Source organism: Vigna unguiculata, chromosome 4 (assembly GCF_004118075.2).
Source record: "Vigna unguiculata cultivar IT97K-499-35 chromosome 4, ASM411807v1, whole genome shotgun sequence".
NCBI lineage: Eukaryota > Viridiplantae > Streptophyta > Magnoliopsida > Fabales > Fabaceae > Vigna > Vigna unguiculata.
This window is the reverse complement of record NC_040282.1, coordinates 35875357-35890663: the sequence shown is the minus strand read 5'-3', so window position 1 is coordinate 35890663 and position 15307 is coordinate 35875357. Positions and strand designations below refer to the sequence as shown.

The 15307-nt window shown below is 32.6% G+C and overlaps 2 protein-coding genes across 2 annotated transcripts; one reads left to right on the top strand and one right to left on the bottom strand.

The window, feature by feature from the left end:
- Nucleotides 1-318: 318 nt before the first annotated feature.
- LOC114181233 (receptor-like protein EIX2) lies at nt 319-4195 on the bottom strand. The gene has a single exon (XM_028067628.1). It carries the CDS (start codon nt 4020-4022, stop codon nt 480-482), a length of 3543 nt encoding a protein of 1180 aa, XP_027923429.1. The 5' UTR covers nt 4023-4195; the 3' UTR covers nt 319-479.
- A 4642-nt stretch (nt 4196-8837) lies between these two features.
- Nucleotides 8838-10924, top strand: LOC114180839. Its single transcript, XM_028067130.1, has 4 exons — nt 8838-9586; nt 9763-9950; nt 10040-10475; nt 10588-10924. The coding sequence occupies exons 1-4, from the start codon at nt 8838-8840 to the stop codon at nt 10922-10924; spliced, it is 1710 nt and encodes a 569-aa protein (XP_027922931.1).
- The last annotated feature ends 4383 nt before the right edge of the window (nt 10925-15307 follow it).

Genomic DNA, 15307 nt, shown 5'->3' with positions numbered 1-15307 from the left:
AGAAACGAGAATTGTAATTGTTATTTCAGAGACCTTAAAGTGAGTAAAGAAAGCACTACACTTTAGTTTACATACATGATGACCTTATAAATAATAGGAAAATTATAGTTTGATTTCGATTTTTTTTTTACTTTCATTTTATACTCTCTGACATGGCTTAACATAGACTATTGATTTTTTAAGAAAAGTAGTAATACATTAGTCAATGACACACATTAAACCACGTTAAGAAATAAAGGATATGATTCAAAAAATGGAAGTCATAGTATAATTGTCCTAAATAATATTTGTAGCGACACTTAAATGAATGAAAAATTTAAGGGCAGAGGAAATAAATTAGGATGTGCGAAAATATGATGTTAAATACATGAAAACTGTATAGAAATAAAGAAAATCATGCTAAAATGAACTATTAATGAAGGGCTACAATAATATTATCTCGTAACATTTTGCTGTATCAATGCTTTATAGAACATTGTTCAACAACTAGAACTTCTGAATATCATGAATCCAATTACCATCCAAAAACTTATAATGAATCCAAACGGCATGCTGATATAAAATTCACGGTTGAAAAAGGAATAATTATCCTTGTGAATTTTATTTTTTTTCTCTTCTGGTGATAATTCGAAAATACACAATTTATCAAGTGGTGGTCCACAAAGATTGAGATTATCTTCATAGCTTGAAGCATTGAAACTTTGTAATTGTGTGCCCCGAGGAATTTCACCAACTAAATGATTATGTGATAAATCTAACATACCGAGTCGATCAATTTGAGTAAGACTCATTGGAATTGAACCAACCAGTTGATTTCTTGAAATGTCCAAAAATTCAAGTGATGTAAGTTTACCAATATTTGAAGGAATTTTTCCACTCAAATTGTTTCTTGACAAATTCAATGAAACCAATTCAATTAAAATCTCAAATTCTTTTGGAATTTCTCCTGAAAAGTAGTTGCTCGAGAGATCAATGCTTTTTAAAAGTAGCAATCCATTATTCATAAACATATGTTCTGAACCTTTCCACGTCAAGAATGTATTCAAATCATAATATTGAGAACCTTCAAAACGTGCAGTCTCAACTTCATACCAATGACCTCTTCTCGAAGATTCCTTTTGAGCCATTGAAGTAAAATTTTTTATACATTTAGGAATTCGTCCAGACAAATTGTTCAGGGAGAGATCCAAGAGTTGAATGTTTCTCAGGTAACAAATTTGCAGTGGTAAATTTCCTTGGAAATGATTCCTTCTTAAACTTAAATATTGCAAGTTTCCTAATTTGCTTCCAACCCAAGTTGGGATAGATCCTGATAAATTGTTTTCCGCAACATCTATCATCACTAGATTTGTACAACTACTTAAGGAGAAAGGAATGTCACCTGTTAAGTTATTGTTTCTCAAAATCAATGCTTGAAGATCAAAGAGGGATCCCATTGAAGTAGGAATCTTTCCTGACAGTTGATTTTGACTCAAATCCAAAGAAGCTAATGACTTGAAATGGCTCCAACAATCTGGAATTTGTCCAGACAAGCTATTGTTTGAAAGGTCTAACTGGTATAATATTCCAATTGGATTGCCCACACATAAAAATGAAAGAAAGTCTGAAAACTTATTCTTAGATAAATCAAGCAATGTGGAACTTCTAAGAAATGGGGGAATAGGGCCTTCAAATTGATTTGATCCCAGAATTAGAGAAGAATAAGGATTCTTTGTTGGAAAATATGGAATTGTACCATATAAACTATTGGATGAAATATTCAATGAAATCCATTTTCGCAATGCTAATTTAGTCCAAAACCACTTTGGAACCTTATCTGATATTCCAGCATTTGAAATGTCCAAACCCTTAAACTCGTTTTGTGTGTGTAACCAATTGGGGAATGTTGGACCAAGGATGCACGATTGGAGTCTTACATTCCATAACTGAAAAGGTGGAACCCAGTTTGGAGAAAATGTCAAGGCTAATAAAGAGTTTCCAGATAAGTCTAATGAATTTAACTTTGACATATTAGAAAACAGGTGATCACTTAGCACACCCTTCAAGGAGTTTGATTGTAGATATAGTTCTTCTAAAGATGAGAAAATAGATAAGTCGGGTAATGTACCATTGATTTGATTCATGGATAGACTTAAGATTTCCAATGAATTTCTAGTACACCCAGATAAGTGGTGAACTATTACCGGAAACTCTTCACTTAAGCTATTGTTAGACAAGTCCAACAACCGCAAAGCACATGCATTGCCAAATGATTTTGGAATTCCACCTTCTAAAGTGTTTGATTTAACCGAGAGAGACTCCAACTGAGATGGCAATTGGTTACCTTCTGGTATCTCTCCACTTAATTGATTTTCTGAAAGATCCAATATTTTCAGGGTTGAAAATCCTGAAAGGTCAGGAAATGTACCATTGATATTATTTCCATCCAACTTCAAATCTTGTAGCACGTTTTTAGCACATCCAGACAAGTTTTGAAATATCAATGCAAACTCTCCACTCAATCTATTAGAGGACATGTCCAATGAGCGTAAGGTGCATGTATTTCCAAATGACTTTGGAATTTCACCTTCTAAAGAGTTGAATGGGAGTGACAATGACTCCAATCGAGATGGTAATATGCCTTCAGGTATCTTCCCAGATAATTGATTACCAAAAAGATCTAATCTTTTCAAAGTTGTGAATATGGAGAAATCTGGGAAAGAACCATTGATTTGGTTAAATCTTAGATCCAATTCTTCTAGTGAATATGTAGCACAAGAAGTAGACAAATTGTGAAGAATTGATGAAAGACCTTGGTTCAAATTGTTTCCACCCATGTGTAAAGAATTTAAGGTGCATATATTCATGAAAGATTGGAAAACTTCAACCTTGAATCTGTTAGAGTAGAGGTTAAGGTGCTCAAGTGATTTCATTACCAAACCAAAGTGATTTGGTACAGAACCCTCCAAGAGATTATGACTAAGATCAAGTTCAACAAGGCTGGGAGTGAAGTTTGACACCCACTGAAATATCATTGGTGATATGAAAGTGTTTTGGGAAAGATCAAGGACCGAGAGGGAAGCAGAAATATTGAATTCAGATGGCCTCAACGAAAGGAAAAAATGATCAGAAAGGCTACAATCTTGTAAACTCAGTTCCCTTAATTTTGGTAGCTTACCGATCATTTGGAGACAACTATGAGAACTATTAAGATTTGATATTCTGAATATGTAAAGATGAGTCAAAGAAATGAGATTAGATAACCACTGACCTCCATCACCAATTCTGAGACCGTCATTTCCAATATAGAGCTCGTGTAAGTTTGAAAGGTTTCCAAGTTGACTTGGTATATTCCCTTGCAAACCATTGAAACTGAGATCAAGATATTGTAACTGGGAGAGATTTCCCAGTTGAATTGGTATATTCCCCTCCAAATAATTGAAACGGAGGTCAAGATATTGTAACTGGGAGAGACTTCCAAGCTGAAGAGGGATTGAACCCTCCAGATAATTCGAAGCAAGATTCAAGTATTTTAAATGAGAAAGAGAGCCAAATTGGGTTGGAATTTTTCCGTCAAAACCACAAGATGAAAGATCGAGGTATCTCAAGTTGGTAAGAGAGCCAATGAACTCTGGAATATTAGTGTCTGGAAAATAATTGGAACTGAGGTTCAAATACTGTAATTGTCGCAACTCCATCAACGACTTGTGGATCTCTCCGCTCATATAACGTTCTGACGAAAATTCAATGTAAAAATTGAAAGTAATTTCTAGATGAACTTCTCCATGCAGATCGAGCATTAGAATATGGCCTGTGAGGTTGCTGCAGCGAATTCCCTCCCACTGGCAACAGTGGGGAGTGGTCCAAGAAGAGAGCATGCCATAGCGATCTACAATGGAAGCTTTGAATCGGAGAAGTGCTTCCCTCTCTCTTTCTATGCATCTTACATCCTCTTCTTCACCATAAACAAACTGCGACACCAGACACGACATAAACATCATGAACATAAACATCATGAATTTAAGACCAACTGGATTCCTCATCGTCACAAAGGGAAGGTATTGGAACAAACACACTCAATATGGCACTGTGAGTTTAGCTCTGTCTATAACCATATATATAACACTTCATCCATCCCTAACTCACCAAACAAAGTACCATAGAAGTGGAGACGACGACTTCAGTCTCTAATTACAAAATTAATAAAATAAAAATAATAAAAAAACGACTTTTCTTACGAAACAAGTCATCACCTCAAGAATCTTAATTCCTTATTTTGTTCGAAAGAATAAAAAAGCAATTATAGCAGCATACATATTTTTTCTTAAGTGAAATCGATAAATATTTTTTATTATTACATGTTGCAAGTATTCTAAAACAAAACAGAGTAAATAGAAGCTTGGAAACTTATTTATCATCATGACCATAAATCAATTTATCTTTTCCAGATCAAATCAATTTTTTTATGTTTAAAATATTAAATAAGAGTATGTGTAATCTTTTAAATTTAACAAATAAAATATTTAATTTTTATTCAAATTTGTTGTAAATATATTGTTGAATTATCTTCCAATTTAGGTTAAACAGTGATTGTGGAATTTTATAAAGTGGCATGGTCCCTCCTTATACGACTTTGTAGGAACAAAACAAAAAACGACCTTGAAAATTATGCCAATGCAAAAAGGTCTAAAGTTGATATTTCATACGTCTTGTATAAACAAAATAGTAAGCACCTATTATTGATAGCTCTTTATGTGGAGTCGTTTATTATTGTAGAAAATATTTTTAAAATCATATTTGAAATTATTTAAAAATAAATTGATAATAAAAAATATTTATATTAATTAATGATATGCATAAAAATTAAAATCATTTGTATTTCATTTCGACATTGGCTGCAATAGTTTTAAATTTATTTTCATCTTATTTTGTTTGGCTTATTATACATATTCAGTTCTTGTTGACAATAGTACATAAAGTAGATAAAGTATTTTTTTTCATTATATAATTTTAAACATTAAAAATGTTAAAACAAAAAAAGGTTACGCGTAAAAGAAAAGAAGCAGAAAGTAGTCGAAGTTTTGGGGAAGACTTGGAAAAGTATACGTCAACCCTTATCAGAAATAACTTATGGCTAATACTAAAAGCTATCAGTACATCGATAAGAAAATTTAACTAAAAATCAATAAATTTGAATAATCAAATTTTAGAATAATAATAAAAAAAAAACTATGGCTGCATTGAGAAACTAGGTAAGTAAAGGTAGTAAAATTTAGGGTAAATATGATTTTGATCCCTTAATTTTCAGAGAATTTTGGAATTAGTCAATTTCGAAACTTTAGACCAATTTAGTCCTTCATCTTTCGAAATACGTGGATTTAGTCATTTTAATCAAATTTTGTTAAGTTTATTCGATGTTTCGTATGTATTTCAGGATTGTATTTGAGTTGTTTATATTATTTGACACATTTTTACTTTAATGTTAAGTCAAATACTATAATGAAACACATTTAAAATGTCAAATAAACTTAACAAAATTTGATTAAAAATACTAAATTTACATATTTCGAAATATGGAGGACTAAATTAGTCTAAAGTTTCAGAATGACTAATTCTAAAATTCACTGAAAATTAAGGGATAAAAACATATTTAACCCTAAAATTTATATACATGTTTGTGATTGGAATTGAATAGGCTGATGTGCATAGTATGAGAAGTTGTTGTGACAATTGGTTTTTGATAATGGTTGAATTGGTTTAAATATGATGGTTGGTTTGTGAAAGATGGTGGTAATATATGAATTGATTGTATAATTAGTGAATATGGTTAATTATGTATCAATCGGTTAATTGAGACTTTCATAGCTTAAGGGAAACTAATAATATAATATGCATTTGATAGAAGAGAATAGTAAATTAATTCTCAAAAGACTGAATTGGATCTTATTTATATAGGTAACATTCTATTTTTTGCATTAGCGTTGGATGACTCCTCAGTATCGTTAGACACTCACTGAAAGTTCAATTATAGTGATCAACATCAGAGGTTGTTCGAGTGACAGGGGCCACCCATGGACCATCGGGAACTACTTGTGAATTTAAGTCCAGGAGCTCCAGTGGCCTCGGGGCTAGGCACTAGGCTTAAGTCATTGGGCACTGGTGTAGGGGTGCTGGGACAGAACTCTCTGTTTTGTTCATATTGGACGAACCTAGTTGTTGTTGGACGAGAAAGAAATTGGCAGGTTGACATGTTACGATGAAAATATGATATTTTTGTTAGTGACGTTGATTGATTGTACTATGATTTAAATGTTGGAATATAAAATGACTTACACTTCGTATAATATTTAGAAATTTTTGCATATTTTTTAAACATATTTATTTCTTACCATATAAAAATGGAAGGTAAAACTTTCATTTATTACATCAGATAAATGGCCCTACTTTAAAATTTATTTAATAATAAAAACATATAAATAAATTTAGTAATTAAAATTATTCAAAAAAAAATACATCTAACAAAAAAATCTTTCTTTCCAATGCGGTGAACTAACTTAACAAAACATCATAATTAACATAAGTTATATAAACAATAAAATTATTACAACACATCATTCAGAAGTCTTTATTATTAAATCATTTATTTCATCAAATATCACTCGATCAATAACAATAATTGTTGTATCATCCAAGAACAACAAATTTAAGTGTAAACTCAAGAGGTTCAATCATCCACATAACTCTCTCATCTCTATAATTGAACAAACTTTTCCTTTCTACTCCCCATGTTCAGACCTGTTCCTCCTCCAGTCTTACAGGCAAAGTCAAACATCGGTACAACTACGTCAAATTCATCACTCCTTGTTGCTCTCCACATACTATAGTTAGAGTCCTCAGGATCAACTTCCAAATCCCCCTCAATGTCAGCTCCTAGAGCCCCTCTTAGGGTTATCTCCTAGAACCCCCTCAAGGTCAGCTTCCAGAGCTCCCTCAGGGTCAGCTCCCAGAGTTCTCTCACTTTTTATCCTTAAGGTCAACTCTCAGAGTCCCCTCACTTTTTATCCTCGGGGTCAACTCCTAGAGCCCCCTCATTGTTTATCCTCCTGATCAGCTTCCAAAGCCCTCTCACCTCTTGTTGAGACACACTCTTCTCGCACAACATCACAACATCGCACATTCCATTCCATAATATTCATTATCAACCATCCTCATAAATTATATTCTCATCATTAAAATATGACATTGGATATACCATTTAGACTACGCTTAGCACCTCTAACTTGGCACACAACTGCACCAAAATTTCAAAGCAAATTTATCATCATAATCTAAAACACAACAATAGTGTGTGGCATAATTCTCAAACTACATACCTATAATTGACAATTGAAATGGTCAAATCAAAAAGTAATATGTTCCGGATGAAGTTTCAAAATATTAACTCAATCCAATGGTTAATTAATTAGGAAACTCAATTTTATAAAAACTATGCAGATCAGAAAAATATATAATCTCCAAGCGATTGGTGTATCTCGCCCAAGGACAAGAACCTCCCGCCCAAAGAAAATATACCTGAGAACTCAAATTTCAAGTCGTTCAGTTAACATATAACCCCATCCAACGATAAAACGAAGATAGAACCTACACTAGAATTTATCTATAATTGTTCTTAGCTTCTTTTTCTCTTAACTATTCACTTATAAACTGTTATTTCTCACTTCTTCTACATATTATATCTAGTGTAGTAAGTATCGTACGATTCACGATACGAATCGTACGATACAGCCCCTCTGCGATACGAATCGTTAGATGTATCCCTTTTACTCCCGAATCATAAACGTATCGTACGATACAAGTGCGAATCGTAAGAATCATGATTCGATTCGCGATACAAAATTACCCCCCTTTATTTTATTCACATTGAAACTCTCTCTCTTCGAAACATATTAACATTAACAAACGAAGTTGTTCTCGACCTCTCGACTTTCGACTTTTGCTTGCACTGTGGTGGTCACGAGGTGGTGTTGTGGTGGTCGCACGGTGGTGGTTGTGTTTTGTCTCGCGAACACCTCTTTTCGTCTTCTGTTCGTGTGTGCGGTGGTTTTGTGGTGGTCGCACGGTGGTTGCATTTTTGTCTCGCAAACTCCTATGTTCATCTTTTGTTCGTGTGTGTGGTGGTTCTATGGTGGTCGCGCGTGGTTCTGTGGTGGTGCGGTGGTTCTGGGCAGGGAGGTTGTTTTCACATTTCTGGGTAGGGGATTTTTCATTTATGTAGTTGCTGAACTTCAAACATGAGTAAGTTGAAAAGGGAGGTCGACATTACTTGGAATTACTGTGACAATGTTCCACCAAATAGGCTACAGGTTAAATGCAAGTTTTGTTCTCACACTTGTTGGGGTGGTATAGCAAGAATGAAACAACACCTTGTTGGAACAAAATAATATGTCATTCCATGTTGTAGTGTCCCTGACGATGTTAAAGAAATATTTGTGAAGATGCTAAAAGGTAAAGAAAAAAAGACAGAGGATGGCAGCTTTGATTGTGGAGGAGACTTATCAAGAGAGGTGACAAAAGGAAAAAATGATCTTCAATAAATGACAATCAATGCATCATATAAAAATAGAGAAGATGTAATTAGAGAAATTTGCAGCTGTATTTATGGCAATGCATTGCCATTTAACCTTGTAAGGAGCCCTCTTTTTATACAAAAGTTGAAGGTTATTGTAGAATATGGCAAAGGATTAAAACCTCCTTCTTATCATGAGGTAAAGGTTTCATATTTGAAAAAAGTTGTGGATAATGTTAAACAAGGTCTAGAAAAGTATAAAACTGATTGGGAAAAATGGGGATGTACATTGATGTGTGATGGATGGACGGATGGTAAAGGAAGATCATTGACTAATTTTCTTGTTAACAGTCCAAGTGAGACTATTTTTTTGAAATCTATTGATATTAGTGATGTCATTAAAGATGGGAAGAAAATGTTTGAGTTGTTGGACAACATGGTGGAGGAAATTGGAGAGGACCATGTTGTCCAAGTAGTTACTGATGGAGCTTCTAACCTTGTGGCAGCTGGAAGAATGTTAATGGAAAAAAGAACCAAATTATTTTGGTCCCCATGTGCATCACACTACCTTGATTTGGTTCTTGAAGATATTGGAGAGCTTATAGTATTTTACAACACTATTAGCAATGCAAAGAAAATCACTACTTACATATATATGCATACATGGGTTCTTAATTTGTATAGAAGCTACTCTAATGGAAGAGAATTAGAAAGACTAGTTGTCACACGATTTGCTACTTCTTATCTCACATTAAATTGTATTAAGCAACAAAAGAATGCTCTTAGATCAATGTTTGCTTTAGAGGAATGGGCTACTAATCCACATGCTAATAAAAGTGAGGGTAAGCAAGTTATGAATTTGGTGTTGAGTGATGGTAGATTTTGGAGATCAATCACCTATTGCTTAAAATGTGTGATTCCACTCGTAAAAGTGTTGAGGCTTGTAGATGGTGATGCAAAATTAGCTATGCCATACATTTATGAAGCAATGGATAGAGCAAAGGAGCAAATTGCTGAAAATTTCCAAAAGATAAAAACAAGGTATAAAAAAGTGTGGAAGATTATTGACACTAGGTGGAATTTGCAACTACATAGGCCTCTCCATACAACAGCCTATTATCTCAATCCTAGGTAATACATATTTCACCTAAATTTTTCCTACCAAGTACCTCTATTTTCGTTCTTCTCATGTCATCAATTTATTTTTGTTGTGTTAGATATCACTATGACAAAAATTTCAATCTGGATAGGGAGGTCTTGATTGGTTTATATGAAACATTTGAAAGAATGGTTTTGGATGTTAGCACAAGAGTTACAATTGATCAACAACTTGAAAAGTTCAACGGAGCTAAGGGGCTTTTTGGAATGCACATGGCAATAGCTACTAGAAACAAGAAACAACCTGGTAATGAAATTACTCTCATTACCACTTTTATATGATTTATAATTTTTAATTACATTAAATTATAATTCAATACTTCTTTATTTTGATAGCTCTTTGGTGGGAGAGTTATGGAGGAGAAGGTAAAGAGTTACAAAAGATAGCCATTAAAATTTTGAGTCTCGCATGTAGTGCAACAGGGTGTGAAAGGAATTGGAGCACCTTTGACCAAGTCCACACTAAGAGAAGAAATAGATTGGAACAACAAAGACTAAATGCTCTTGTCTATGTAAAGTACAATCTCCAACTTGAGTTGAGACAAAAGAGTAGAGAAGAGAAGGGGGAAACTTATGATCCCATATGTTTGTCGGATATTGAATCAGATGATGAATGGATTACAGAAAAAGAAAATCCTTGTTTGCCTATTGATTCCTCATGGATGGATATACATGAGTGCTTTGATGATGAAGAGGGAGCTCCAAACAAAAAAAAAGGAAGAGAGATAATTATTTTTGTTCCTACCGAATACCGAAGTACCCGCGAACACAAGTTATGTAGGGACCAATAACCTATTGAGTGCACACGTCCACCTGCTTCGCTTCAGCTTCTAAGTACAGGAGCCTAAGTATCTCCTTCCAAGAGCCTGAATATCTCCTTCCAGGGGTCTGAGTATCTCCTTCCAAGGGCCTGAGTACCTCCTTCCGATGAAGAGTTCCACTGGCTGGAGGCCTTCTATGTTGTCCACTGCCGAAGTGTCCTCTCCAAGTGTGTGGGATGATTTAGGCGGAGAGCCTTCTATGTTGCCCACTGTTGAAGTGTCCTCTCCAGGTATGTGCAATGATCTGGACAAGGAGCCTTCTATATTGTCCACTGCCGAAGTGTCCTCTCCAGATGTGTGCGATGATCTGGACAAGGAGCCTTCTGTGTTGCCCACTGTCGAAGTGTCCTCTCCAGATGTGTGGGGTGAACTGGGCAGGGAGCCTGCAAAGCCACTCTGACGCTCAAGTTAGATATATGATCTAGGCAGTGATAGCAGTAATAATGAACAATATGTTTTACCTCGTGAGTAATGTCTTATATACTACCTGAATGGGCCTGACTTCGTGGGCCTAGGGTTTGTGGTGTCCATTTGCTTTAGGACCCTCCTAATTAACATTTATTAGTCTAAATCTATTAATTTTGCCAACAAGGATATGTACTTCCAACCACCTGTCGTTGTACTTGTATGGAGCGTTATTATCCCCTTTATGGTGGTGGATACTTAGGCCTTCATTTATAGTGTGTGGCACATTCAACTTTTTGGTTTGAGATATACTCCTTGGTCCGGGGTCCGAGGTGTCTTCTCCTACTTTCGAGGTGTCTTCTCCTGTCCACCACATACAATTTTTATTCACAAGTTGAAATTTGAATGTCAACAAACTAGAACTAAACTTTATTTCTTTTTCTTTTGCTGATATAGGGCCAAGAAACTTAAATGTCAAGACCAATAAAAAAGGAAAATCCATAGTATGAGATGAGGAGGAATTTGAAGACATTAATGAAGGGGAAAGAACTTTCACTAGAAGATGAAGATGACTTAAGTGATGTAGTAGATCTTGGAGATGATGATGATGAAATATGAATGATTTAGACTAGAATGTTTTTTTGAGGTTCTTTAGGATACAAGCAACAACAACACTTATTTTTTGGATGGCTATAATGCAATACTTGTTTAGTAGCATATAGTCATATTTAAAGGAATCTTAGGTAGCAACCACAATGTTTTTTGAAGGCTGTGTTGCTGAAATTGTGAATCTATGTGGTAAGTATACATATATACAACCACTTTATTTGGCTATGAGGTTGTTTTGTTATTAATTGTCTCTTTGCATATTTATATATCTTATATATTTAAGTATATGTTACATTTTTTTAATGTTTATGAATTGTATGATTCACGATACGATACGATTCACGATTCAAAATTTAAGCTCTCTGATATACGATACAATTCACGATTCAATTACCATAATTATATCACACAACATGATTCCCAACACTCAATTAATCCCAATTATAATACACCAATAATCACCGCAACCTCCGATCCCAATTTGTTTTCTTTGTTGCACGCCTCAAATGCTAATAACTCAAACCCCCCCAGAGGCTTTTAATACCAAAACCTAATAAACGTTACAACACCATCACCACCAAAGATAAATTGCTATCATCACGTAACCAAACAACAAAATCTCATAATCAAAATTATGCTACTGCTATACCCAAAAGCAAAACCCAAATTCATTTTCGCACCACCAACTCCCAATTTCGTAGATAAAAGAAACCCATTGCACCCATGCTATAATCAATCCCCCATCACTAAAAATATCATACACACCACTACCCTTAACTTAATAATTAAACACCTAAAATGTCAAACCAACCAAGTTTATTTATTTATATACATTATAATAATACTCAAAGCCATAATACTTTTAGAAAATAAATCATAATTACAAATGTCCAGAAGCTCACACATAGATATAATGTATAACTTAACACCAGTGCATATTAAACATTCATCCAATTAAAACACTAATTTTTCATGCACATACAATATTATTACTTACACATTCTAGCTATACGTAACGTATAGCTATACATGTATTATTTTACTTCCACTACTTATATCAATACTCTCAAAATTGTATTATATATAATTACAATCTCTCATCATTCCATCTATAATATATTAGCAGTTTGAAATTTTAACCACACCAAGTGCCATTTAGTGCTCTTTATGTAAGAAAAAAATAATGAAATAATCACTAAACCCCCATTCTAAAATTCACTTATGCATCATCAACACCATACACAATAAAATTCTTTTGCGGTACCCAAAGAATTTCACAATGAAATTGACTTCCATATTAAACTATTAAAAGCAATTTCCCAAACTTCATCAGAAAATAACTAAGAAACCAACAAGAACTATATCAGAATAAGTACAAAGATAAGATTAACTTCCCTTATCACCTTAATCAATAGCATCTTCACTAAAAAAAATTGTAATTTACCTACCGATAATTACATACAGATTTAAATCTGTAGGTAAACTTATCATTATCTACGAATTTTACATACAGATATGAAATATTAATTTACATACGAATTTTTTTGTAGATAAATTTAAAATTTGATATTCCAAGACCTTCTTTATCACTCTCACCCTCACATTGTCCTCCACTAAAATTGATTCAGACAACAAAATAGTCTTCTTTTCCCAAAGCCCAGAGCCTTCAAGAACACACCTCTCTTTCCCTTTTCTGTAAACACAATTTTCTAACCCTAACCCTTGCCGCTCCTAAAAGGCTGAACATTCAACCACACCCCATGTGTCTAACAATTTCCCATTAAAACCAAATAATTGTCGAGAAAAAGACAAATTAAAAATAGTTCTTACCTAATCAACCACTTTGATTATCCTCTTAATTCAATTTAAGTTTCATTTTTAGTAAAAATGAAACAATATTCTCCCTTTTTATTGAGATGAATTTTACTTTTTCTTAAATTTTATGACGATGTTTTTATTAAAATTGACATTTTTATTAAATATTTCTGGAAATATTTTTAAATTAACTTTAAAATATACACAAAATATTTAGGATAAGTCACATGAGTGAATTGATATGGAGTTAATAATTGAATCTTAAGAATTATACTATTTGACTTATTAATTTTAATTTGTCGTCCATGTATTTTTTGGTTGTATGATTTGTATTCCGTTTCAAATTAGATTTAATAATCACATTGAAACTCTAACTAACATGATTTCAAATAAATTTATATAGATTTTAAAGTTAGTTTAAAAATATTTCCAGAAATATTTAATAAAATTGTCAATTTTAGTATAAATATCAGCATAAGATTTATACAAAAAATAGATTGAGTCTTAATTTAGAAAGAGACAATATTAATCCATTTTTACAACATATGAAACTAAATTGAATCTAAAAAACAAAATAGAAATTAGATTGAGACTCACTCCATGTGACATTATCACATCACATTGTTAGTGGTCACGTCACTCTAATTGTACCCCGTGTAAAAAATTAAAATTAAAAAAAAACATAAATTGATTAGTGATACCGACTTTAACCGTGTTTGTGACAAACTACAAACAATGACCAAATTAAATTATTTTTAACAAAATTAAGAACGTATTGAATTAGATTACAAAAATCTAAACTAAATTGAATAAAAAAAATAGATGATCCATTCTGTACTTTTTGACCAAAACAAAAACCAATAGAGTAATTAAGTATTAATTTAATAAATAAGATTACATTAAATATTTTAAATAAAATGAAAATGAAATAAAAGATAAAAGAAATTACGAGATCAAATTGTAAACATCATAGATATCAAAACCGAAATAAATCTAAAAAAATACAAAGGACTCATATTATTTGATTTTGACAAATACCGAAAGTAAATATAAAATTATGTGAAAATGTATAAAATGTCTTATAAAACAGACAACTGTGTTTTTTTTTTTTAAGTTTATATTAACTGGTTTTAAGGGAGATCAAAAGTGAATAAATATTGATTTTAATATAAACTTTTAAAAAGGGTTAGTCTTTCATTTATTTCTATTTGAATGATTTAATGTGGTTTCTTTTTTTTTTTTTTTGATATAGTTTTCATTTTTGTTAAAAAAATTTCGAAGTTCCTTCTGTTAAATTTATAATAACACCATTTAAAGAGTCACATTGAAAACTTTTAAAGAATATTGATGTCTTCCCATTTATTCTAAGATACCACATTAACTTTTTTAACAAAAAAATAAAGATTAAATTTAGACGAAAAAAAGATTGAAAGACTATATTGTATAGTTCCGACAAATTTTATGACAGAAAAAAAAAAACTACTAAACCTTTTTTAAAAAAAAAACAAAGTAACCAGAAATTGGGATTAGAGTAATGTACATGAAAATACCAAGGTGGATGAGTTTTGCATATATAGCAGCTACCAAACCAAAGGCACGACACTGATCTCTTTAGTATTAACTTCATTCATACAAAATATATAAAAGGAATCGGAACCATCGTAAAGCAACTCGTGAATTCCTTCTCTTCATAAAGAGAAAATGACAACGCAAACAAAGGGTTTTGGTTCTTCCCTTCTTCACCACCCTCAAGAGAAGCACAAAAGAATTTACCAAAACAAAACAAATGGGAGATACTAAGTCACATGCCACAAAAAGACTGCTTCTTCCTTTTCTTACTTATTTCTTTATAATGAATATATCGATTAATCCAATCATATATCAAAGTGTAACTAATTTTTTTAATAATGAAATATACTATATAGTTTAGGATTAACTAATATTGTAAATATTC

Coding starts and splice junctions, on each gene's coding strand:
- LOC114181233 (XM_028067628.1), bottom strand. CDS start 4,022: ATGAGGAATCCAGTTGGTCTTAAATTCATGATGTTTATGTTCATGATG.
- LOC114180839 (XM_028067130.1), top strand. CDS start 8,838: ATGTGTGATGGATGGACGGATGGTAAAGGAAGATCATTGACTAATTTT. Junction 9,587..9,762: donor TTCCAAAAGATAAAAACAAG/GTATAAAAAAGT, acceptor TTGTTGTGTTAG/ATATCACTATGACAAAAATT. Junction 9,951..10,039: donor TAGAAACAAGAAACAACCTG/GTAATGAAATTA, acceptor TTATTTTGATAG/CTCTTTGGTGGGAGAGTTAT.